The sequence below is a fragment of the Cryptotermes secundus genome, unplaced genomic scaffold, assembly GCF_002891405.2.
Source record: "Cryptotermes secundus unplaced genomic scaffold, Csec_1.0 scaffold295, whole genome shotgun sequence".
Lineage (NCBI taxonomy): Eukaryota > Metazoa > Arthropoda > Insecta > Blattodea > Kalotermitidae > Cryptotermes > Cryptotermes secundus.
This window is the reverse complement of record NW_019729213.1, coordinates 847,281-874,680: the sequence shown is the minus strand read 5'-3', so window position 1 is coordinate 874,680 and position 27,400 is coordinate 847,281. Positions and strand designations below refer to the sequence as shown.

General features: G+C 37.9%; 2 protein-coding genes across 10 annotated transcripts in view; one reads left to right on the top strand and one right to left on the bottom strand.

Moving 5' to 3' along the window:
• Nucleotides 1-6,644: 6,644 nt before the first annotated feature.
• Nucleotides 6,645-12,707, top strand: LOC111865412. Of its 5 annotated transcripts, none has more exons than XM_033751815.1 (2): nucleotides 6,645-6,721; nucleotides 8,435-12,707. In XM_033751815.1, exon 2 carries the CDS (start codon nucleotides 8,498-8,500, stop codon nucleotides 10,091-10,093), a length of 1,596 nt encoding a protein of 531 aa, XP_033607706.1. In that variant the 5' UTR covers nucleotides 6,645-6,721; nucleotides 8,435-8,497; the 3' UTR covers nucleotides 10,094-12,707. The 5 variants fall into 5 exon arrangements, with proteins under 5 accessions (XP_033607706.1, XP_023709190.1, XP_033607704.1 ...); XM_023853422.2 differs by having other exon boundaries at nucleotides 6,676-6,770; nucleotides 8,794-12,707; XM_033751813.1 differs by having other exon boundaries at nucleotides 6,676-6,770.
• A 1,277-nt stretch (nucleotides 12,708-13,984) lies between these two features.
• The window catches only part of LOC111865409 (transcriptional regulator EFH1), an 83,312-nt gene continuing 69,896 nt past the window's right edge, over nucleotides 13,985-27,400 (bottom strand). For 4 of the 5 annotated variants that reach the window (XM_023853413.2, XM_023853416.2, XM_023853417.2 and 1 more), the window contains 5 exons: nucleotides 25,271-25,547; nucleotides 23,140-23,424; nucleotides 22,684-22,946; nucleotides 18,930-19,202; nucleotides 13,985-14,861 (listed from right to left, as the gene is read on the bottom strand). In XM_023853413.2, the coding sequence (XP_023709181.1) occupies nucleotides 14,463-14,861; nucleotides 18,930-19,202; nucleotides 22,684-22,946; nucleotides 23,140-23,424; nucleotides 25,271-25,547 (1,497 nt within the window). In that variant the 3' untranslated portion in view covers nucleotides 13,985-14,462. The remainder of the gene's footprint in view (nucleotides 14,862-18,929; nucleotides 19,203-22,683; nucleotides 22,947-23,139; nucleotides 23,425-25,270; nucleotides 25,548-27,400) is intronic. The other variant, XM_023853414.2, reaches the window with a different exon arrangement.

Genomic DNA, 27,400 nt, shown 5'->3' with positions numbered 1-27,400 from the left:
GCTGTTACGTCAACAGGAGGAACCTCCGAAGACAAACTTGATCAAGGACTGGACATTATGGAGGGGTCGACCCCCTCCAAAACGAAAAAGACCTCAAGCAGAGGAGGAACCGGTGATGTAGATGAGCCGGCCTCCCCAGAGAGAATGAGTGTGCCATAGAATGGAAGTAATGGATGAACGGGACACAACTGGATCTTCTGGCGAGCTGAAAGGAAACCACTCGAGACGAGTCGATCTTAAGAAGGGAGCGGATGTAATGGACAAAGAAGAAGCTGCAAGAACAGCCTCCGAGGCAAAGGAACGGGGGTGCACCGTTAGGCTATTCGGGACGAACAGCCTTAAGGAGGGAGCAGTGTGACATGTTGCGCAAAGCCGAGCCCCCCCCCCAGCAGTGACGCAGTGGGTGAGTCAGCGCTCCCCTCCCACCCCTCAGCGGTAACGTGGCCATCGCCGAAGATAGTTCCGAGCAAGCCTATGAGAGTGTGTTATCAACAGTTCTCCAGTCAGCCGACTACTGTTGGAGTATAGCAGCCGTCGCGGAAAGAAGATCCGGACGTGTGTGATTGTGGAATTGGGAGCGTGTGATACAGTGATACAAAGCTCCCCTACTGTAAACGTGTAGACTACTGAAGACAGAGTGAACTGATTTGCGCATAGGGTTATAAGTCGTGAAACCCCGCAACAGTGTTAACATATTAATGCGCTTAGGGTTATAAAGTGTGAAACCCCGCAACTGTGAGATAATTAATTGTAGCCGTTATTTGTAGATTGTTAAATAAACCAATTAACCATCTCTATGGTGTATTCGGTAACGAAACACGTTACATTGGTGTCAGAAGTGGGATTAGGACTTGCACACGTGATCAACGAGATTCGTACTCAAAACACGTGATAGTATGTATGTATGTATATTAGATAAGTGATCTCAAGCAAAGAAATTCATACTAACGTGTGCACAGTGAAACAAAGATTATATAACCACGCATATGTATATAAAAAAGATTAAAGCAAAACTAACATCTCTGAAATTTCTCTCTAATTGCATGTACTGATGCATATGTCAGAATTCTGAGGTTATGGATGCTGACCAACACGATACTATTTCTGAATATTCATGCCCTCAGTAGGTCCCTAGGGTTCAGTGATTTTCAGCTGATGAGTGAAATATTTACCCCACTGATGAGCCAGCATAAAAATTTTCAACCCCTGTTCATGTAATAACATAAAACAGATTCAAACAAACCCAAGCAAAACAAATTGGGTGACATATGGACCATTTTGATAAATCATATTCATACCCTTCATGGAATTCTGCACTGGATAATGACTTTTACAAAGAATGAACACAGATGGCACATCAGTACATGTGACTAAAAAACCTGCTAAATCCATAAGCTCTATGAGAATAGTGTCATTTATCACTGAATATTAAGAAAGTCTGAGGGTAGGTGGCTATATGTAACTGGATAATGGAAGCCTTTATATAATTACACCAGCATGTACTATTTAAAATTCAAACCTTCAAACCACAGTGAAAGAAAGAACTTCAAAGCAATATAACATACTAAATTGCATGTGACAAAGACATTATGCTGGACAGAACAGACTCACTGCAACAGCCGACAACAAATCTTTCAATACAGTTGCTGGTTGGTCCATAACTAGTGCCAAATCTGTATGCTGTCTTGAAACTAGTTTTGATACTTTTAATATTTTAAATATTTATATATGTGAGCAAAAATAAAATTACATTGATCAACATTTCTGATAATCCATATTTTTATTCTCTCACTCTGTTTAATTCTACACTGACTGAAATTTCTCATAGTTTTCTTCAGTATCTCTGGGCAAATGTCCAGATAATACTTTCATTTGGCAACAGCTGCCTCCCTCAAATCCATTCTAACTCATCAGTCATCAAACGATTCAACACTATACAGTTTAAATGAAGACAGTGTCACAGAAACGGATTAGAGTATGAAATGTATCTACTTAACTGAATAAGCAAGAAGCACATACTGACAGATTACAACTTGTGGGAAAAGAAAATATTTCCCCTCATTCTGGACAAACAGTTCTTATTATCTCTCATTCTTGCTCACAGTGCCAAACCATTACATGTAAAAAAAAGATGGACAGAGACATCATTATGAAAACATTCTTCTCAGCTTGACTAGCATAAATGTTCATCCTCCCTGGCCATGCAGATAACTACTTTCGAAGTCCTTCTTAAAGGGTCACTTCTAAAACTTCAGAAAGTTATACCACAACACAGATTTAGCATGTTTGAACAGCCTTACCTTCCTTCTTGATGTTTGCTGCTTCCTCCGCTGTTAGATCACCAGGTTTAAGAACCACTACAACTGGCTGATCATCTTCCTTATCCTCCAGTTCATCAGCATCTTGTGGCAGGGCCTCTCTCTGGAAATTGTAGTAATTCAGAACTGTAATCATCCATAGTCATCACATCCAGTTCTTGGGGGTATTATCCATAAAATGTTACCACAGCTTGTCAGAAGAAAGTTTATAACTCAAATCTGTACACATTTTTGCGTACGAACTCTATTGACCACACCTGCAATCTACATATGAAAACTGTAACAAGAAGTTCTGGGAAGAAGCAACTGCCTCTTGCCCTTACATATGACATGGACCACATAGAAAATGCCTCCTCAAACAATTCTTTGTTGCTAGAGGTACGTCTTTGCCAGGTGGTTACCTAGCAACGTTAGGGGGATACAGACCAACCCACAGGCAAATGTGTCCAGCAATTCTTCTAATGTTGCATGCACACATTGCCACGGGAATGTGTTTACCGAGCCGTTGCCTAGCAATGAAAGAATACGTTTTATTGAGCCTCAAACTAGTAACCATAGGTGGGATACACCCAGACACAATGAATGATGAGAGGGATTCATGAAGTACGCTGTTGAGATGGGCTCAGAGTGCCATGATATACATACCAAATTTCACAAAGACTGGTTCAAGCATTCAAATATTAATAGGGGGACTTTACAAATAGACAGCATGCAGGTTGCATAAGCCTACCTTCAATTTCAAAAAATTAGGCTAAAAACTGTAAATTTTGTTAAAATACTAGAAATTATAAATCACATCTTCAAACCATCCTCAGCTTTCAGGCGCACAAGAATATGAATACATAAAGCACTTGCTGGACCAACGTTATCTCATGATAGTGAATCATGAGCAGTATGAAGCAGAACTGATGACAGAGGACTGCCAACAACAGGAATGCATGTCACAAGGGGCACTGCAGGATAGAAGCTTTTGCACCATAAAATAAATGAAGAAATTATGAAAGAATTACAAAGTCAACAAACAATGGCTTCATAGGACAAGAGAGAGGAAACTGGAAAGAATGTGCTGACAATTTTAAAATATCAAGCAACCAGAAAAAGAGATTTGGAAAGACATCTGAAGCAAAGGACTCCTTCTACCTTCTATCTTCAATGGGTTTCAACAGGCCTAATGCTGGAAAGGATTTTGATGATGTGAAAATTACTAACTTATTTATTTATGTCCCTGAATCAAATGGATGCTCTTACTAGAAACTACAAGACTACAATTTTGATATTCTAACAGCTGCCTTAATTACTTAGCATTAATGTACCATTGGAACAATCTTTAATATCCATGAAACCAAAAAAGCTGAAATCCATTATGTATTTATCTTTCACATCAAGTGTCCCCTGCCATATTTTCTTTCAAGTACCCCTCCTCTGTTCTCACATACTTCTGCCTTGAGTTATGATGAAGTTGAAGTACAAAGTCAATAAAAAGTCCGTCGAGTCGNATTGTACACAACACGCAGCACATAGGAAACATCTAACCATAAGCCACATATCCTCAAGCTGACATCTCCCATCTTCGGGACGAAATAACAAGGAGGAGCTTAACATTTTACTTCAAATGTTTTAAATTTTAAATATTTTAACATTGGCGTTTTAACTTGAGGGCAGTTTCGGATGAATGTGAGAATTGAACGTGCATTCAACAATCCTAACAAGTGTTGTGCTTTTACACGTCGACGTATTGTAGCAGCGTTCACGCAGCAAACTGTGTACATCTTAAACAACGGCAGTGTTTTCATGCTTGTACTATGTGCCTCTGATGGTGGTTTTATTAAACCGAAACATGTAAGGTAGAAGTGATAAAGAAGTGACCTATAAATTGTTACACTCGACGGACTTTTTATTGACTTTGTGATTAATAGTGTAACGGACCAAAGATGAAACAATAAAAAAAAAAAAAGTTGAAGTACTCTGTATGTGACCACCTTGAGCATTGCCACTGCACTGATTCAAATGACTGGATGATCAAACTACTGAATACATCAGTCCTAGATCTGTCCCCATCCTTTGCAGGGAAGGTAAATATGGTCTATACACCGTGACATGTTTCTCGTTAGCTTCTAAAAAAAAATTATCCAAAATTTCAAAGTTGCTGAGTCCCTTATGACAGTGCATCACTAACTTACTTTGCAGTTCCTATTCAGTACTAAGAAATGCATAACTCCACACTATGAACACTTTCTAGCCAACATGAAAAAATAATGTCATGTTTGTCGAAGGATTACCAAATATTTTGTGGGGACATTTTCACGATGCAATGACCACTCTTTAAGGTCTCTATATATGTTTTAATGCCATAACATACTTAACTCTCTTTCTTTTCTACTCAGCTAAGTTTTATTTATAATTATCAGATCAACACAAAGCATTCTAATTTCACATGACTGTTTCAGCCCTGAATGGTACAGTGAAATACACAAAGATGCCCATGTCCTAACCAAAAACCAAAAACACTGAATATTGACAGCTTAACCGATTTTACTTTGGAATGCAATGTATAAAGCACTGTTCAAAACTTGATTTAGAGAAGCATCAACTATGCAGATTTATAACTTATATATCAAAAACATAAGCAAACAACAGAAGACATCAGTTTCCTTTCCAAAAATTTTAACACCTGATGATGACCACACTGGGCGAAATATGTAGTGACAAACTTTTAAAGTGAATAACTTTTAATAAATTTTACAGGACACAGTGTTGAACGTGAGTCTGTAAAAAAAACTAATCGATACTAAATAACCTTTACAGTTAAACATTCTAGAAATTGTGGCATCAGAGGAGAATATTTGTATGTTTTGCTTCCTTTTGTGCCACAATTCTTAAACATTACTTATAATCCCAAACTCACAATGTGAATGAAAAATACCAACCTTTGTTTCCACAGTATCGGCTTCTCTATATCCTACTTCTGCCTTTAACCTCTTCAAGAAACTTGGTTCTTCTGGTTTAATGTAAGATACGCTTCTTTTTGACATTGCAGCGAACAGTTATATTCTAACATATCACAGCATTTACTTCGCTTCTTTAACGTAACACACAACACTTCTTAAAACTTAATCAGTTACACATCGACCTTCAAAACTTCGAAGACCTCAAACCAAGAGATCGAAATTATAGGACACGTTGTATAATTTCATCGAAATAGTGGTTTCTTATGTTTACACTGAGCTTTATTATGAATCATGGGTAGCGTTTCCCACGTCTTCCAACGAGATTTGTACCGAGTGTAGGAGATTCCTGAGTACGGCCACATGCATCACGAACCCCGAGTTGCCCACTAAAACTTACACCAAGTGTTTATTTCGTATTTACATTTTTACGTGTGAAATTAACAACAGTAAAGGTGGGAGAGGAATCACTATGCCCACTCCGGCATAAGTCCCCAACCCCTCAGTACGCCACACAATCAAATTATAAATTATACACACATGTCTACCACCTTCGTTCCCTATCCGCTCCTGATGGCAACCACACCACTTCGGCCCATCGACCAACATACACGATCCACCAACCACGTGAAATGCGGAACAATCTGTAACTTGGAAATCGACCTCTGAAACTTTTAACTTCATTTACAACTTTGACCAACAGGATTTAGGCCATTCTTTATTTTAGAAGCAAATAAGGTTACCCAGGTTTTAACTAATATAAGCTCTCACATATTCAGAAAGCATGAGTTAACACAGAAGTAAATAGGAATGAAATGTTATCGTTTAGGGGTACTATGTGGGTACATTTTGNTAAAGAATTCAAGACAGAAGAATATTTTAAATACACTTAATATTTAATAATAATAATAATAATAATAATAATAATAATAAGTCAGGCACTAAAAATTTTGTGCTGTCGGTATGTATGAGGTGAGTACCTTCGTTATCATAAAATTGATATTTTTTTTTAAAGAACAGATTGGCCTAAAGGTAACGCTCTACACTTGTACTCGGAGGTGCTTGGTTCGAATCTCGGCCAGGTCACCGGCTCTCCTGACTGAGGTTTTGTGGCTTTTCTGTCTCTCTAGGCAAATGCCTGGACAGTAACACGCATAGGCGAGGACCGCATGCTTTACAGTTCATTACCCATTTATAATGTCACGTTCTATAATCTCGATACTGAAAACATTGTTAAGTAAGCGCCGATGTTCTATCGCTCGGCTGATGGTCCGCTCCTTGTCCGTGACGTTACTGATAGTGTCAGTGACGTGAATCATGTGAATGCTGTGAACAGACCTTTGCGTGTGTACGACTAGAAACGTGCATTATTGGCAGCACTGATTCAACATTCCGACTTTCCTTCGGTTTTACAGTTGGTTATTCTGTAAACGGGGCGTGAACTCCGTACAGATACCGGTAAAGTTTGAAATTTTAAATGGTGGTGTAGTTTGGCACGTAGTTGTGGGTATGTTACTAAAATAATATCTGCAGAGTTTCAGTGATATATGTTGTGCATTTAATTATAACTATCATATGTGTGCCAAAGAGCTTGGAGCATGTTCGAAATATAATAAAGAAGACGTTAATTCTATGTACGTAATATGCAATTAGTAGATTCTAAAGGGTTCTGGCAATTGCGAATAACACTCAGAATTACTAGGTTTTTTACTTTGTCCATCGTCCAGTATTCCAAAAGTAACACAACGTTTCGGAAATTTGATCTGTTTCCATCATCAGATGAGGGGGAGACACGTACTGTCTACTCTGCTGGGTCCCTTAGAGAGAGGTAACCTCAATCACTGGGCTACCCACATCAGTATAACTACAGCTATCTAAATACCTGAGACCAGGCTTTTTCGAAGGGAGATGTCGGGGAAATATACAATAAAAATTTAGTTAAAGCATGCACAGACTTGAAACTAAGACAGAAACCGAGGTGAAAATTTTATGCAACAAATTAAATCCATGAAAACTGATGCATAGGATTAAATGGAGAATTCTGTCAAACCCAACCACTCAGGACTAAAACCTTACAGAAACCCATCAAGAATCTATCACATACTGATCTTCTCTGTGAGTTGGTGACTACATTGCTGATAAGGGGGATTCAGATAGTAGAAATGTTCAAACTGGGTTGGGTGATCGGATTGGTTAAGCATGCCATATGGGCAGATTCCCTGTATTTCCTATACCTGCTGTTTCCAGTTTCTTCCAGAGCATTAACATCATTGCCTGCTGCATCTTCTGCCACTGGTTTGGCATTAAGAATTCATTTCATGTGTCATTGCTGGTCTCTTCAAATAATATGACAAGCCCATTTCAACCTGCCCACTTTTATAAAGGCTGTAATATCGGGGTCCTCATACAAAGCATACAGTTCATAATTGTCACTAGTTCTTCATTCACTGTTGTCTTTGATTGGGCCATATATGGATCTGATCAGAGAAAAGTATAGCGTCTTGTTCTAGAACATTCCATGTATTTTACTTGTTAAAGACTTGCCCTTCTGGACATTGCTCTGATCTCGGTGTGCTTCAATTTTTTATTACTTTGTAGTGGACTGTAAGTCAGTACATTGGTTTTGTATCTAGATTTAATGCATCTTGTTTACCAGTCACTAACATGACATTGGACAAGACAAACTTTCAATATTAATATCATATATATATATGCATGTGTCAACAGTACTCTTAATAATGATTTAATAATGAAATAATAAAATGATAAAAAGTTGAAGTTGTCCCTGTGCTTAATTAATTAATTAAGCACTACGCCATGAAGAGATGGGGGAATGGAGGTATAGCTTCAACATTCTTGACCTCCATAGTAGATGTATGTGAATAGTCAGCTTCAGCTGCTTTGCCCCTTGGGAAAAAGTCCCAAGTACCCATTGGAAAGGGGGCTGATTGAGCCCCAGAGCCAGGGAGGATGGTGTGGTGTAGAGAACAATTTCTTGTTCCTGCTGGGAATTGAACCCTGGCTGTCTAGCCCATAGCCCATCACTATACCATCTGAGCTATCACAATATAATACTTGCATAAAACATGACAAAGAAAGCCTCACAAGCATTCTGCATATATTATGTGTAAAGAACACATAACTGCTACAGCAATTTTGTTCTTGTTCCAGAAACTTCATTATTTTCATCCAGCATTATAAATTCCATCTGACTATTCAAGAGGGACTGATAATATGTCTGCAAATACTAGTACAGAAACTGTGATGGAGAACATTGATTTCTCATTTGTTTTAGAGGAAGTAAATGTACCAACAAGTTCTAATCTTACTGAGAATAAACATACTGATATTTCCATTGTTAAGAATACTGACTTACATGAGGCAGATCCTGGAACTATGATGGAAGCTGCAGGAGGAGAAAATTCCATAAGGAAGGAAATTATTGCAACAGATACAAGTACTGTAGCAAATCATGTAGTTGCAAAAGTGTGCAGTTTTCCATTAAAACTCTACTGTCCATTCTGTTGCAGTAACAATTCATCTGCAAGCTGGCTTAAAGGGCACATACGGAATGAGCATGCAACTCATCTGGAAAGGATTTCAACAGAAAATAACATTAACTCTCTTCATTCATGTTATTTCTGTCATGCTAGATTTTACACTGATGACTTAGTAATACTGCACATTGGACAGCACCATCAAGATAATGTTATTGCAATGTTTCAGGAGAGTGAGCCAAATAAATACATAGTATGTGGCTTTTGTCCATATAAAGTATTAAATAAATATAAACTACATCTTTTAGCACATGTAGAAGAAAATCATTTCACAGAGTTCAAAATTTACATGGGCCAAAAATGTTCAAAAACTGCAAAGTGTAAAAAATTGCAATACACTCTTGACATGAAAGATTCACGTATACCTAACTTGCATGCTTTATTTATGAAGATGAGCATCAAAGGAAATAAAGTGGGTAAAGATTATAGTCTCGATCAGTCAGAATACAATTCCAGTTCAAAATTCATTAATCAGAATACAGATCAATTACTGGATGCTGATGGAAATTTTATTGATAAGCTTGTTGAAATTAAAAATATTGGAACTGGAAGAGAGCTCCCCATTAGGAGAAAGCTGAGGTTTGATTTGCCAGAAACCAACAGATTTAAAAAATCTAGCAAAGAAAATATTTCCTGTAGTACAAATACAAAAGTAGTGACCAAACACACACCAAAGCCATCAAAAATCAAGCCAGTTTCAGCTTGGAAATCTTTTTTCTCATTCAAAAGAAAGCAAATTAAGAGTCGTAAATCAATTTCAAAATTGGTAACAAGTACCCCAGATGCCGTACATTTCCAAACAGGTATAAGAAGGCCAGAGTATGATAAAGATATATCAGTCATCAAGCTCAGACATATAGCAAAGGACAAACCCACTGCTTCTATAAATGAGGACAGATGTATTTCTAAAAAGTATTCAGAAGCTGATACACAGGATGATACTTCAGAAGTGCTCAATAAGGATTTGAAAAATGTCATTTCAAAGACACTGCATCCTGCTGCTTTGGAAATAGAGGATGATACATTCTGTAGTTGTGCTTCATATGTAGAGATGTTAAAACAATTTCAGTGTGCAATGTGCTTTGACGGTTTTGTAAAGAATATCGATTTGCTCACTCATGCAAGACAGCAACACACTGGTCCACTCAAACTGCTACGACCATCCTACAAATGTGGTCAGTGTGAAGCTAAATTCTACAAGAACAGCTATTTGGTTAAGCATTGCAGGTTTCACCACACACCTCGATGTCTTACAAATGAGTTACCAAGCTAGTAGAAAACATAATGAAGCAACAGTAAAATATCATAAGAAAATACTCTAGGAATAAGACATCACAATTTCTATTTATTACAAGGGTCATTACAGGTATTTGAGAACATGGAGCTGATCCAGCAGCACTAACAGATATGGACCCAAACTTTGAAACACAATTTGTACCATAATTCTCTCAAAGTTTTCAGAACACAGGAAGGAATAAATCTCTCAGGAGTGAAGACTGGAGCAGAAAAGTGACCACTGGAGTGACTGAGAAGAACACTGTTCACAGCAGTAAAAGTGTTCTTCATGGAAGATCAGAGATGACTTATAATTAAAATACAGACAACATTCCTTACAGTCTGCCTGTATAACTGCACCAGCCTCAACATTTCTACCATGAAGTTGGTGGCATGTTCCTTCAAAATGTCAGGATTCACCTACTAAACTACAGTGTCACAACCCAGCTAAACTCTGTAAAATTATCACTATGAAAACCTTAAAATTTGTAAAACTGACATCAGTTTGCCTCAGTGGTTCCTGCCATCTAACAAAAGCAACTCTGCATGAGGGGGTTTTGGTGTTGAGTGCCTCATAAATTGATATGAATAGGATCCTAAGGTGATTTGAGAATGACAAATCTCATCCAATTTCTGACATTTTCATAGTGTCAAGACATGGACCAACCTCAGCCTGAAACAAAAAGAACAGATAACTGTAAACATTTATGGTGGTTACCCCTCATGAAAGTAAAAGTACCAATAAGTTTTGGGAAGAAGACTGTGGCTTTTATCTTTATAACAGATGTTCATGCTGTTGTCATTACAGTTAAATGATTGAAAGGCTTCAAGAAATGCAGGCCAGAACAGTCCTCTCAACTATGATTCTTTAAACATATAGAACACCACATTAATTCCTATCCAGAACATTTCAGTGTATCTACTCACCCATCAAGCTTAGGATACAAACCCACTATCATGTGACTACTTTCAACAAAAAGGGGTCACAGTAAATAGTGTAAGGTACAATGATATGAGAAACTAAACCCAAGGGTCCTTGGACAAAGCAATGGCCTACAGAATTGAAGACACAAAATGTTAATAAAAACAACAATGTACAACAATGATACAACAACACTGATACAACAATGTATCAGTAAGAAAGATTCAATAGAAATGTGCCAGATGCCAATCACCAGAGACATCTTTGGCCCAGTTACATGAAAAATCAAGCAAGCATTCAGGTATACATCCTGGTGACTTACTGGACGCGTTTCTTATAAAATTCCATAAGCTTTTCATAAAACCAGTTTTATATAGTCTGCTGTATCTCAGCATAAGCTTTTTTTTTTTTTCTGAATGCTTTAGTCAGAGATATGGAGATACAGAAATTGCACAAACAGAAGTTTAAAGTGATCCCTCGTGGGGCGAGGGACTGCAGGTGCTTGTACTGCATGACAACTCTGGTTCATAATGGTGATTCCAAGTTCTGACATTGGTGACCTGGTAGAAAATTTCTACTGAATCTCCCATTATAATTTTAAAAATTAAGAATGAAGTAATCAACTTTTTGTGATGTCATAATTTTATTAATAACAAAGATACTTAGAATGTTTATATGAACACAATTCTGTATTCAGGCAAGCTTTATACATGTTAGATATTAAATACCCTTCTTATACATCACTTGTTTTTTTCTTTATATACAGGACATCATTGTTATGTCAGAATTTCTGCTGTCTGGTATAGAAATTCTGTTATAAATGATCACAGATACCGATTGTAAGTTGATATGCATAGCCACAAACTCAATCGGATGATATCTTTGGTAAACGCTGTCTTATCAAACCTTTGATTAATGCTATGTTCAATTTGGAATTAAACTGGAAAATAATAACAGTAGGTCTTCAGAAGTTTTGCATGTAAGTAAAACTTTGGTTACAAGTTTGGCTTATTCAGTTGATTTCTACTAGTCATAATAAGTACAAATAATATACAGTGTTTAATGCTGTAAATAATATATCAAACACACTTTAAAATACATTCTGAGGATTCAAATAAAATAGGCCTTGACTTTCTTTATAATGACATCATATAAATTTATTTTGTAGGAAATTTCAACAGAGACCTATTCATCAAGGTAATTTCTTTTCTTACATATGCTACATGAACCTACTTCATATAAATGACGTGTAGGCCAGGAAATATAGAGCTCTCACCTGTCACACTTGTATGATTTTCTTGGTTTACTATTACTCTGCACTGTATTATATCTACGTATGAATTCTTGTAGGCTGAGTGAAACAAAGATCACTATATTTGTATCCTGCTTCCACCAAGTTAGAATATTCTTGAAAGTCATCATTCATTTGAGCTCCAGTTCATAACTTCATTTCTTATGTTTTGTGCCAATGATAATTAATTATCACTGTGTTATGAAACAAAGAAAATTGACTAGGTAGGTAGACAGAGTGCCAACTTTAGTGGACAGAAGGTGTCGCATGATCAGTGCAATGGATCCCCACGGCTATTAATCTCAGTTGTCTAGACCAGAGCTGCCATTTCCTTGAAACAGCTCCTCAATTATCCTCATGAGGCTGAGTGGACCCTGTTCCAGACCCACTACTTCTCAGAAAATCTGGTAGCAAAGGGAATCGAACCTGGGTTCTCTGTATCTGTAGCCAGGAACTTTGACCACTAGATCATAGTGGCACTAATTTCACCGACAAGCAGCGGTCACTTGGTCGGTATAGTTTTCTTGCAGAATACAGGCCACGGAGATCAAGTTTAAGGTACGTAGATAGATTACATGTTAATTGGAACAAGACATCAGCTACAAAGCTGAAGGCTGAATTAAATTAAAATATAACCTTTGAAGCTTTCATAGTGATATACTCTAGTAAATTCTCCCCAGATGATCTGCCATAATGTGATATATACATATGAAAGTTTGTAGGTTAAACAGGTGGCTTATAGTAGAATTAAGCAAGAAATTTTTGGTCATTGGATTTGTAAGGAACCTGTCTACATACGTAAGAAAGTGTCTTATTAATGCTTGACTTGCTTGGTTACAGGCTATCATGACACTACAGAGGGCCAATATTCAAAAATGGGTGTAGTCATTCTGTGTGGGAAGAGGGGAATTGGCAGAAACCATAAGTGCAATACTTCTTACTGCTGAGAAATTTTAATCTGTAAAAGGGTAAGGCTATCCCTGTAGCAGAACAGTGAGGGCCATAGGGTTCTGAGATGCTGAGACTCCCACATTTTCTCTAGACAATCAGCTCTCAGATGGCGACGAGGTTGTCAGCCTTACGCACCGACTACCCTTTACCCCCCGAAAGATAACTGGTACTCATTTCTGTTAGAGGCTGAGTCGACCCCAGGGCCATAGTGCGGCTGGAAGCATTAGGTCAATTGAAAATTCCAATGGCCTCATCAGGAATCAAACCTATCACCTTCTGGCTTGTAACATAGTGCCTAAACCAACTATGTTACTGCCTGCCCCAGTTATCTGTAAAAACTTAAAAACTGTATAGAATTTTGTACTCAATATACTTGAGTACTGTATATTACAAGAGTATATTCATTGCATAATTACTGAAATTACAAAATTAAATTCTGATATTTAATGCATATTTGCTGGATCAAAGTACTGAAGATGAAGTAGTTACTATAGGATTCTGACGATGGTGTACAACACAGAGAGATATTTGGTTTTCAGACTTTATCCATCGTCCTGGTTTTAAGATAACTAAGGAAAACACGTTTTGGAAACTGGATCTGTTTTCATCCTCAGGTGATGGAAAACACCTATTCTGTTGGGTCCCTTAGAAAGAGCTAGCCTCAATCACTGGACAGTAACTGTTTCCGTGCTCACCTGAGGACGGAAACAGATCCAGTTTCCAAAACGTGTTTTCCTTAGTTATCTTAAAACCAGGACGATGGATAAAGTCCAAAAACCCAATATCACTGAAGATGAAGGCTTATGGCACTCCCAAAATCAAAAGAATAATTGTGGTATACACCTATTCCAGTGCTGATACCAGAGATCACATATAGGATTTAAATCCTTTTCATTCCATAAAATAAAATGTTTCCCAATTTTCATTTTGGAATTGCAGGGTCATAAAGTTCCATTCTATCTGACATCGCAAAACTCAAATGAATGTCATTTAAGCCTGTTTTTCAAACTTTTTGTGTTTTAGATTCACTCAGCCCATTACACTATTGTATATATTATTGTCTGTTTCAATTTCAATACCAGTATACTTAAAAGAAAATATGACTAGCACATCTTGAGAATACTTATTATGCTGTCTTCATTTTAGAATTTCTGCAGCTTTGTTAATGTGTTTTTTATACTGATTCTAATATACAGTTTAATGTCACAGACGTGTTATTTCAGCCCCTCCATTCTGCGTGCTTTTCTTGTTATCAGTTTGACTAGCTTTGTTCTGCAAATTTTGCTGTTGATGGTACATATTTCCATGGTTAGATTCAACAGCCGAAGAAACATTAGGACTGGAGGCTGGAAAGAATCTCGATGCATGAACAGAACTATCTGCTACAGGTGATGTCACATCTAAACAGTCACAACTAAGACTTGAATCAGAAAGTGTAGGATCCACAGCATATTTTGGAAGTAGAAGAAGACTTTCTGTTGATTTTGTTGGCTGCACGTAGTGGAGGTGATGCTGTCCATGGCCATATAGATTAACCATTGTAGAAGTCATACCTTGAAGGCGTCTGTCTCCACTGCGGCATTGTTGTGATGAGCTTCCTGCCTGTAAGCATAAGAATACCATGAAATATGTTGGGAAAAATTGTTTTCTTTGATATTATTCGTACATCCTCTCCTGTTTTCATTGTAATATTATGTGTTACACCTGCCCCACACGCTTTACTTCCACGCGGTGTATGCCTCGACTAAATTCAGCGGAATGAGTCTTATATCCCAGGGGTACACGGGTGTTGGCTCGCTTACGTCGTTTTTTGGATGCGGGCTCGATCGGTTAACCCCCTAGCACAGGTTCCACAGGAACACCCTCACTACCTGGCTTCTACTCCCTCACTCCCCGGCTTTTACTCACTAACTGACCCCTTACCCCCGCTGCTGCTTCCAGAAACCACGTTCTTAGCCATCTTGAACTTTCCATCGGGAGGGCTTCATGACCAAATGCACGGACCCCTTCCGGTCTGCACACCTTCTCGAACGTTCTCGAAGCTTCGATCCACAGGTCCTCCACCCCCACAGGCACGGATGAAAGAAGGTATACCTACTCCCCCTTGAATGCAATGGACTCACCAACCTCCCTTCTGTCCCTCGCAACCAAAGGCCAGTTCAGAGGACCATGAGCCCTCCGGGGCATCTCATTTCTACAGCTAAACTTAACCGTTACTTACAAACAAATAAGACTTTCCGTGAAGGATGCGTACGGTTACAGTGTCTTATGTGAAACTTCCATCTGCGTTTGATGTTCATGTTTAAGAACACTGTCTGCATGTCCAAATCATTAAGTCACAATGTTCTATCTCCTTTCCACAATTTTCATATTTCCTTCATTATGATTTGTACAAGCTGATGCAAGTCATGAAACAATACATCACCTAACTCAAGTCTTTGGATAATTTATTAAATATTCACTCAAATATGTAATTTCATAGCAGACTAAGTTAAAAATGGGTATTTCCAAAACATGATAGAAACTAATTCACAGCCATAAACATCTTAATAACTGGAAGTTTAAAAACATAAAACAATTTATAGCTGTCATGTAAAAGTTAAAACGCAAAGCTGTCCCTGTATTTAAGTACCATGACATGAAGAAATATAGGAAAGTGGAAGTCTGGCACTCACATTCTGAACCTCAGAACTGGATGGAAAGTTGGTTGGTTTCCAGAGTTCGTCTGAATGGCATGGAAAAAAGAAAAAATCTCCGACCCTGCTGGGAATTGAACCCCAATTCCATGGTTGTTCAGCTCATAGAGTATTCATTACTTCACATGAACTGTTCCAGCACCCCCTTGTATACATTTCATATCATATAGATTCTATTTTCAGTCCATTTATGAACAATGTATCTTTCTTCATAATATGACACGGAAGGACGAAACCAGAAGTCCAATAAACATAGCAGTGTAATGTGTCTAACAGTCTTGCAGTTTTGTAGTTCCCATGTCTCCACTGACCTAACAAAAAAGGTATATGCTAAATATAGTTACAAATACTAATCCACCCCTCCCTCCTCCATAGATTCGCGACTGGAACATGGCTGATGCAGCTCGATCAAGACACTGATCCACATAACACCTTGCAGTTTGAAAAACATTTTTCCATACACCCTCCCTTTTGCTTTCACTTACCTTCCCCTAACACAAGATGATAGTTAACTATTCACAGCATTGCTTCACTGAACAGGCTGGTCTAGAGGTAACGGTTTAGACATGTATTTGCAAGGTGCTCGTTTCAAATCTAGGCCAGGACACTAGCTATACAGACAGGTCTTCAGTGAAGAAAGCAGTCTTCTGGGATTTGGCACCGTGTATATGTGGTGTTAACAGTCTGCTTTACCGTGTCCTACGGTGTTGTCGCTTGCAGATTTACTTATACTTTTTCTTCAACCCTGAAGATGGGGGCGATACGTTCCTCCGAAACGTCGGTTAACACCACATATACACGGTGCCAAATCCCAGAAGACTGCTTTCTTCATAGTCACCGCCGTGAAAGCCTCAAATCTTACAGGTCTTCAGTGGTTTTCTTCAGGCCTTCCAGGCAAGTGCTATGATTGTTCAGGCATTGGCCGCTTCCTCTAATACTTTCCAATTCATAATTTATTAGTTTTCCCATCATCTGACACTACAGTTTTGATACAGAAAGCGTTATTAAATAACCCACAAAAGTAACTTTACATCAAGTGCATTATCAGCTCTATTCATAGTTTTTAAAGTCACTTCCCTGTGAACATGAGCAGAGTTCATGTTCATGCCAAGAAGGCCTGCAAGATCTGACATTTTGAAGGAACATATTGCTTGCATCATCAGGATCAATGTGTAAGCCAAAGATCAACAGGAAGAGTTACTCTGGTCTGCTCAGTGCTTGCTTACCATATTCTTAAACCCTGAAAATAGAAGCAGTATATTCTTCCAAAATGTCAGTAAACTTCTACCAGAAAACATGGTCTGACATCAGAGAAGACAGCATTCTTCAGTTCTTCCCTTATTCCTAATCGGTGCAGAGTGTATGGGTGTAGTTCCTTTGTCAGATTCAGTCTTACACTAACCAGTGCTAGACTGGGCCCCACAACTGTTTACAATTAGTTACTATAGGATTCTGACAATGGTGTATAACACACAGAGATATTGAGTTTTCGGACTTTATCCACTGTCCTGGTTTTAAGATAATTAAGAAAAACATGACGTTTCTGAAACTGGATCTGTTTCCATCCTCAGGTGTGGAAAAACACCTATTCTGTTGGGTCCCTTAGAAAGACCAGTGATTGAGGCTAGCTCTTTCTAAGGGACCCAACAGAATAGGTGTTTTCCCTCACCTGAGGACGGAAACAGATGCAGTTTCCGAAACGTCGTGTTTTTCTTAGTTATCTTAAAAACCAGGACGATGGATAAAGTCTGAAAACCCAATATATCTGCAACTGTTTACAATCTAACAAAATACGTATCAAATTCATGAGGTGTCATAAACGCAAATATACAGACCTTAAAGGGTTAATGATATTATAAAATCTTAACTCCATTTAACAGTGACTGATCATTATCATATTACATAAGAGCATGCAGGAGATGTAAACATTTCTGTGCATTATATTTAAAGCAGTGGTTTTCAGTCTTAAATTACAGCTCTTCATTAAATGCTTTTAGAAATTATTATAAATTATTTCATATAAGAGAGAAATGCTGTAAGAAATGACAAATTAATGTTGCTTAATTATGTAAAAATAATAAAAGAAAAGAATTATATTCATTTGTAATCTCAAGTATCCACATATACATATTTTACACGTTTTTCAAATTTGTCAAGGTTTTACTTTTTCTCTTTCCTCAGATATCAAGCGCTACTTTAACCGATTTCTCTTACTGAAATTATCAACCTGTTTACTTCCCAAAGTAGAATGAATGATCCAATAATGGCATTTAATAACGACAGGCATCCTTTCTCTCAACAGCAAAACATACACTTTTCTTAATCTGATCCACAGTATCAATTAAACTATATCTGTTTTTTGAATGACATATCATTTAATCTTTGTGATGAATGTTTACCTTTGTCAATTAACTGTTGAATATGTACTTGTATTTTGGATACCAACAATTGTAAATATGCTGGTTCACTACAGATAAGTACATCAGTAAATGATTAACAGTACAATATAATTTATATTCGCAAGTTAGGCATCCTGTTGTGGATATCACTAATATATATATAATGTACAGTATATCTGTCAATCACAACGTTTGTTTTCAATACTGATGTTCATTGAAATGTACAATATCGGACTGTCAAAAACATAAATATTGTTAACCCACGTCTTATTAAATAATGGGAAAACATATAAGATAATATATTCATAACAGAATGTGCATTAGCCAGTTTATTTAAAATCATAAATTTCTTGCCTGCTTGCAAGTCTAGTTTAACTCAATAAAAAAAGAGTAAAACTATCCCTGTACCAGGCTGTGAAGGCCCATAAGGTTGGGAGATGTTGAGGATCCCACACCTAGACAATCGGCTCAAAGATGGAGTAAGGTTGTCAGCCTTACGTGCCGGCCGCGCTTTACTCCCCAGGAAAATTATTTAATTCCTGGTACTCATTTCTGTTAATATAATTCTATTTTACCTTTGTACTGTGTGTCCGATTGTGACTCCCTTTTCCCGCATTTACACCCTTCACAGATGTTGTATCTAAATAGCCGTAGCCAAATCCATACCCTCCAAAAGCTTTGGTCGTCAGATTGTCCCAAGACTTAGCGGGTTTAGCGGGATTGTAAGATGCGAAATTAGTGCCTTGTTGCTGTGAAGTGGAAGGATACTGATGGTGCTGATGATACAAGCCGGAATTTCCTTGTTTAGTAGTTGATTTGCTGGAATGATTTCGAGTTGCAACAGGTCCCTGGAATAATAAATCATATGTGTATTTAACTGAATAATTTTTCACACACTTGTTCAACATGTCCACAGCACAAGAGTTCTGTCTAGCCATTCACAATATGTGACAATAATCGCTGATAGTATTTGTAATGTACTTCATACTCAACTCAGCGCTGTTCAACATTTCGCACATTTCATTCAATAAAATCGGTAGGATTTATTTATTCACAGTTTATTTAATGACTTTTCCAACAGCTCAAATTAGAGAGTGTCTAATGGTAGGATGATAAGTTAATCATGAATTGGATAAGGATGTGGAAGGCAGTGGTCATGGCCCACCTTGAAACGCATATTTACGATTATTTAATGGCACTGACAGTAGCTCAGATTATATAATGAAAATGGTAAGGTAAAAAGGTAAATTATTCTCTGTTCTTAATTACTTAAGCACTATGCCATGAAGACATATGTGGGAGTGCAGGTATAGCTCCACCTTTCTTGACATCGGCACTAGATGGAGGTGAGTAGTCAGCTTCACGCCCCTGCTGCTCTGTCCCCAGGGAGAGAGACCCCCATCCCCACTGTATAAGAGGCTCGGTGGGCCTCAACATCACTCTGGAGACTGTGGTGATGAGAAAAATAAAGCACTATCGGGAACAGAACCAGGGCTATCCGGCCAACAGCCTGTTGCATACCAATTGAGCTATCCTGACTCCAATGTAAAATGGTAGAATGATAAGTAGGGACCAGAGTTTTATGCCCTAATAACCCCTTAAATATGTATGCATTTATGCATGAAACACTTCTGAAATATGCACTATAATATGCACATAAAAATTTATACCAAATATTAAAATTTATTTTACATTATTTTAAGACCAACAAATCAATATTTAAGTTCATTTTATGTAATCACTGAATGATTCACTTGCAATAAAAAGCTATACTTAAATATAAATCATGCAACAAAGCCAACATATTTCATTACAAATTTAAAAAACCAATGGTACTCACATTTAGCTCTCCGAACTTTCAACTTCTCTTCTGTTGCAGTTCACAGTTACTAAATGTTTTAGGTTTTCCGTAGGTAGTCGCCTCCTACTGTCTCGTAAGATGGCCTTATAGCGGGTAAAACTTCTTTCCACCTCAAAGGAACTTAGGGGCCCATGTACAAAAGTCACTATTTGCTCCACTGTTAGTGATTTTTTACTTGGCAGTTCAGTACGTTTACCGGCTAAAATTTCTTCAACTTCACAAATTTGTTCATATCCTGGATTTTTTAAAGAATGCTGTGTACTTTTTCCTTTACTACCTCACCAACTTTTCCAGGAACCGAATTCAAGTTGGAAACAGTGGCTTTGAACATAGTTAACAAGTGGTATTGCTATTACTTGCCTCCAGTGAGGAAATGGCGGATGGAAGATGTGAGAAGTGAGCAGATATATAGGAAATATTAGTTTTTAGTTCTGCGTTTTTTAGTACATCTTGGGCAATTTGAATTGATGCTGCACTTTTGGGATCAAATGTATTCACGACATTCCTAACTGTTTCTAAATGTTCGGCATAATAACTCGCTGCACACAGCCACGTGCCGCAGCGCGTTAAAATTTGGTTCTGGCGGAGTGGAACGCTTGGTGCTACTGCTTTAAAGGCTTCTTTTCTGTATGGCGCGTTAAAAAATACCTTATTACCAACTTCTCAACAAGCGGAAAATTTGCACGAATTGTTTCTGCAACACGGTGCAACCCATGGGCAAGGCATGTCAAATGTGTCATATTTGGAAATATAACTTTAAGAGCAGTACCGGCTTTAATCATATAACTTGCGGCATCAGTCATTCGGAAACTGCGGAGCTATTTGTGGTTTCAAATTGCTCTATCGCAAGAAGATATGGGGTAGATTGTTCATTCTTATTAAGGGATCCAACTAAACAATTTGCAATAAACCGTCCCTCACAATCTTGTGTTTCGTCGATTGATACCCACACAAAATTATCTTGAATCTTATCTCTAATGCTTTCAATTGTAAGATCCTAACACTGCTTCACGTAATTTTTGCGCACAGTAGATTCATCCGGCACTTCGCACTCTCTGTACTCCTCTATGAAGTTTCTCGGAGTAGGATTGGTTAGCATCCACAGCGGAATATCTGCCGCTAAAAAGGATTCGCATAAATCAAAGGAAAACTGAGAGACTATTATTAGAAAATTCACTAAGCAATTTTTGAACAGGAGCACTTTTCGTTGATTTAATTTTAATATTCTCTTTGTGTATATTAGTGTTCAAATGCTGAACCACTTGAAAACGTTTTTCACAACCGTTTTCTCACACGCTCGGCGATAGAGAATTTCGTTATCCGTACTTATCATCTCTCCTTCGAACTCTCGCTGATACAGCTGTAATTTAGTTTTCTGACTTACTTTCACTTTTGGCATGACTACAGAAAGCTAAACAAACAACTACAGACTAGTCACCACTAATGTGAATGGCCCCCAGTTTCAAATGAAGAAGTCTCCTCATGGAGACTTCAGAAATAAATAAGTGAAATCCCTTATCAGTTGAATAGTATTACGTTGTTAGAGGCTGCATGTGAATGCTTCTGACTAATCTCTTTGCGGCCACATTGATGGTATGCGGATCAGGCAAGTTGCGAGTAGAGGGATCGGGGAAGTCCCGTCCCGGGTATTGCATCAGAAACGTGAATCATGACCAAATGTTGAGTCAATTATGCAACATATTCTAATATGGAAAAGAAAAATTGTATACACACGACCATGATTGAAAATTTGAACATAAAATTAAAAAATATACATGATAAATATTTTAAAAAGGAAATATGCAGTATAGATAGAGATCTTCGAAAATATTATGCTTATTCATAAAGCAGGCAAAATATGCATTTATATGCACCATCAAACCATGTCAAAAATTTAAGAAATGAAGTAATTCATCCAAACGAGCATACTTTCTGGTTGCAAGAAAGAAATATGCATTTGCATTAAAATCCGGTCCCTTATCATTGATAAGTAAGTCATGAAAGGCAAAGGACATGGAATGAGGCGGTCATGGCATAATTTGAGGTGCTGTACTGGCATTTCTCTGGGGGGAAAGAGGAAATCATGTAAGGAACCCCAGTCAGAGTAGCTGGGTCTCTGGGCTGAGACTCTAACCTGGAACACCATAAACACAAAGCAGGAGAGCTACTGACTTGACTGTAATGTCTGGTTAATGTGAAGTCAAAAGGATTCTGTATAACTGAGTACTTGTGGCTTTATGAAAAGGGAAACTTGCATTGCCATAAATATATAAAAAAAACAAATGAATCTTCATTTCTTTTATGAAGAAGGAACCTCATCATGGAAAGGGTTAAGTTGACTCAAGAACTGGGACAGTATTTATAAGAAAGTTTGTGTTTTTCATTCCACGTCTATATTATCAGTCTGTAAATGAAAATACTAAGAATTATTAAAACTAAAATGGAATGCTCACTAATCTGTCGCATACCTCACAAGATGGATCCCAGTATAATGTATCAGTACTGAGTGATGTGGTGTATGATGCTGCACTGCTTTCTCCTCCTGCACCACCAGGCATCGTACAACTCAGTTCACTGGAAGTGCAAGAATGCAGGCTGCACTGACTAACGAGACCAGTACCAAAGTTGAAGTAGCGATGAGCACGTGGCTGTGGAGGTTGTGGTACAACACTGGAAGCAGCTGGATGTACTGCAGGTTGAGAAGAAGAGCGAGTACTTTTTTCTTTTGAACCTGCATCAAATTATTAAGTAGATACTTTATGTAACTGCACTAATTTTAACTAAATCTGACTTACAGAAGCTACCATTATGTGAGAATGAACAGAAAATACATTTTACACATGTATTTCTTATTTCTACCTTTGTTTCTCATTATAGTGCACGATATGTAACATTTTCCAGTACTAGTGTTTTATAGTCAATACCTTTAGAATCTGAATGATTTTTGGAGGTGTTTTTATGACCATTTCGATGTTCTTTATGATGGCGAGATCGCCTCCTAGCAGAAGGTACACAATGTGGATCACAGCATGGACTTGCTAAGTCATAAGCTTCCAGACTAGAACTATCTTGGTTGCTGGCCTGCACACATGGGTTGCACAAGTTGTGAGAATGTGAGGACTGTTGTTGCTGTTGCTGATGATGATGCTGTTGCTGATTTTTACTGCTATTATTGTTCCCTGAACCTTTTGAAGACTTACTACTAACACCTGAAACAAAAGAATTTAAGCAAATTTTACATTCAATCTGTCACTTTCTCATGAACTTAAATAACATTTCAAACACAACCATGCTTCTTAACGAATTTTTTTGTTTCTGTGAGATCTGATATTCACATGATGGTGACCGTAAAAATTACTGTCTTCTAGTCTATAACAACGTGTAGTTTGTTAGAAGGCTTCTACCTTAAATATGGAGGCAGTAGGTTCCTCCATACCGTTGGTATCCATTAACAAACCTTTATGACACACTGAGGTCATGCGTGGTGATTTTCAGGCATCCCAGGTAAGTACTACTGGAAATGTTTCAGGGAGTAAAATCACTGCATGTCATAAGTATCAACTGATAATTTTGTTTGGTATTTGTATTCAGACAAAAGGAATTAAAATGAAGATGGCGTGTTAACGAAACATAATCTATAAAATTTGCTTCAATTACAGAAATACATAATTCATATTTTTCTTTATATCCCCCTCTTTTATTGCAGTAAACTGTCTTCCAGTAAGTATGAGGAATGGGGTTTGCCAGTTACACGAATCTGTCAGCTGCATTAGGAAAACTCTTAATAGAATGTGATTTTCAGCCTGCCTGGTCTTTCATTTCCCAGTAATCAACAGTAACACTACAAAGACGCAAACACTAAAACAATGTAACAACATACAAAAATAAATCATATGGAGATATACAAACATAAACCCAGCACCCCCAAACCTCCACACCATGATAAAATTACATAAACCAAATAGGTCCATTAAATCAATAACCAACTGGCAGAACACACCCACGTATGAACTAGCAAAACATAAAATACTCGTATCAGGTATCAGCTACTCAGTAAACAGATTAAACAAAATAAAAAACATCCATCCTCACACAGAAACGGAATACAGACATCAACCCTCAACAACAAAAATCAAAATGGGTCACTTTCACACGCAGCAGAAAAGGAACAAGAAAAATCACAAAACTATTTAAGGGGACACAAAATATGAAGTGCAGTTACAACTGTGAAACACACTACAAAACAACATCCACGAAGAGGCAGATAAAACAAAAGTGGCATCTACCAATTAAATGCCTAGACTGCCCACTAAAACACATAGTACAAACAAACAGAACATTGCACGAAATGAATACCAGTTAAGCAGCACACACGACCTGCCCCACTATATAAAACAGAACCACTACATGAAACAACCAGAACAGCTACACACAGAACAAAGGAAAGAAACCAACACACCGAAAATGTAAGTAACATTACAATCACAGAGCTAGAATACAACATCTATCTCTTAAATAAAACACTAATATAACCCATTATTACATATTACAGATACACCGGACCCATCAATTAATTAGAATAAAACATTTTATAAGCATTTCACATTACTTGTAAAATGGGAAAAATACAACAGCATAACAGCAGAGCAGCAGTTTTCAGATACATTCTTATACACCTGATGATGGCCAATTAGGCTGAACAATATAGTGTTAAATACTAAACAATATGAAGAAACAACGAGCTTTCAAATCGCGAATTTTAATACATGGATGATGCTGCACAGGAACAGTGAAGTGACAGTGCTAAAACTGGAATCACTATAAGTGTAATGGCACCTGCATGATGGAGGCTAATGGGCAGCACTGTTAGTGGTGGCTGGAAGAACACAACTGCTGCACAGCAGAGGAACATATTGCATTACATGAGAATTCTGATGCCTGAATATCACATAGCTAGTGTTTATTTTGTATGCAGTAATGACAGCACCCATCATTACAAAGAACTATGTGCATGTTATCCAGCACAACAGAATGGATATACTACAAGAAACGAACCAGGTCCAGCTGCTGCAACACCGTTTGTTTGGTGGTAACCTTTAGATGACCCATGTCGTGTTGGTGCCTCACAAGAAGTCTTCGTAACTGAAGACTGATGATGACTAGTTGCGTCATTATGACCGTGCTGCTGCTGCTGTGACCCATGAGCTGTTGGCCAGCTGACAAAGTACTCGCCACTACTACTGGTTGAAGGTTGTAGCATGTATGCTCGATATCGGGGATCAAGGTACTGGTAAGCTAGCAACAATTGTTGAGTCTGAGGCTGATGCTGCACCTAGAAAATCATACAGAATAAATATTTTTGAGTATATAATCACTTGTATTTATTCATACATTCACCATTCATTCATTTACTAGGAGTGCTGGATATTACTGTCTTCTCAGATGTGATACTGTATAGATTTTGGATGTTTACTGATGTTTTGGAGGAACATGTTGCTGCCACCATTAGGGTAGAAAACCAAGTTGGATATGGGAAAAGTCATATGGATATAAGGAGAGTGGTAGCAGGGCTAGTAGCCTAGACTGAACCAAATCAGAATATTAAGAACTGCCTTTGAAACCCAAATTCTTTCAAACACACCCCAGATATGAATTCATACAACTTTATCAGAAGAAGTCTCAAAGTCTAACTATCACAATCGAGCAGAGTCCTTCTTGAGTAGTTAATAGTTGTTCATCTGCTCAAGAAATTCTCTGCCCTTCACAGTGTCTGAAGGTTCATTACCATGATCACATGAGCCTGCTACTGGACCATATCCTCACTCAGGTGACTGGCAACAGGTTGGATTACTGGGGTTAGATTCCCACAGACCGGCCTCCTATCAAATAGGTACCAGAGGTTTTCAGAAGGGAAGCTGGCTACTCAGCTCCATCAGCTGCTCATTTTGCAGTCCTCCATACTGATTGTTCTGCCTCAAAACTCCACGCTCCATTCCACTACACTATGACTTACGTGCTTACTTACTCTTGGAGCTGAGGCCTTTTGGAGGAGCCACCAATTCTGCAGCTACTCATGAATTTCCCAGCATTTTATGGAACCCAAAGGTTCATTACTGTGTTCACAAGAGCCCTCCACTGGTCCCAATCATGAGCCAGATCAATCCAATCAATGCCATCCCATTCTATCTCTCTAAGATCCATTTTAATATTGTCCACCCACATACGCCTTGGTTTTCCCCTTGGTTGGTCTCTTTCCTTCTGGCTTTCCCACCAACATCCTATATGCATTCCTCGTCTCCCCCATTCGTGCTACATACCCTGCCCACCTCATCTTCCTTGAATTGATCATTCTAATTATACTTGGAAAATAGTACAAGATATGAAGCTTCTCATTATGCAGTTTTCTACAACCTCCTGTCACTTCATCTCTCTTTGGTCCAAATATTCTCCTCAACACCCTGTTCTCAAGCACCCTCAGTCTATGTTCCTCCCTAAATGTCACAGACCAAGTTTCATACCCATACAGAACCACAGGAAAAATTATAGTTTTGTATATTCTAATTTTTATGTTTTTGGACAGCACACTAGAAGACAAAAGGTTCTGGACTGAATGGTAGCAGTTATTACCCTGAGTTCAATCTCCTTTTAATTTCCTCCTGAATCAGGTTTCGATCTGTTATCACTATTCCCAAATATCTGAATTGTGCCACATTTTCAAAACATCTGTTTCCTATCTTTATACTATCATGATTTTGTCCTGCATTTAGGTAATGAGACAGCAACATATACTTAGTTTTCTCTGTGTTTATTTCTAGACTAACCTCTTTACTTGTGTCAGTTAAAGTCTGTGTGTTTTTCTTTATGGTATCTACATTATCACCCAGTAGATTCACATCATCGGCATAGGCCAACAGCTGATGTGTCCCGTTTAATTTCAGTCCCACCTGGTTTCCCTGGACCTTCCTAATGGCATATTCTAAAGCAAAGTTGAAAAGCAGCGGCGATAAAGCATCTCCTTGTTTTAGATCATTCTGGATAGGAAATTTAACAGACAAATGTTTACCTACAAAGGCTTTACTATACGTTTCATTTAAACACATTTTAATCAACCTAACTAGTTTCATCGGTATCCCAAACTCTATCAGAATATTGTACAATACTTCCCTTCTAACTGAATCGTATGCT

Excerpts from the sequence above, each read along its gene's own strand:
- LOC111865412 (XM_033751815.1), top strand. The coding sequence starts at position 8,498 with ATGTCTGCAAATACTAGTACAGAAACTGTGATGGAGAACATTGATTTC.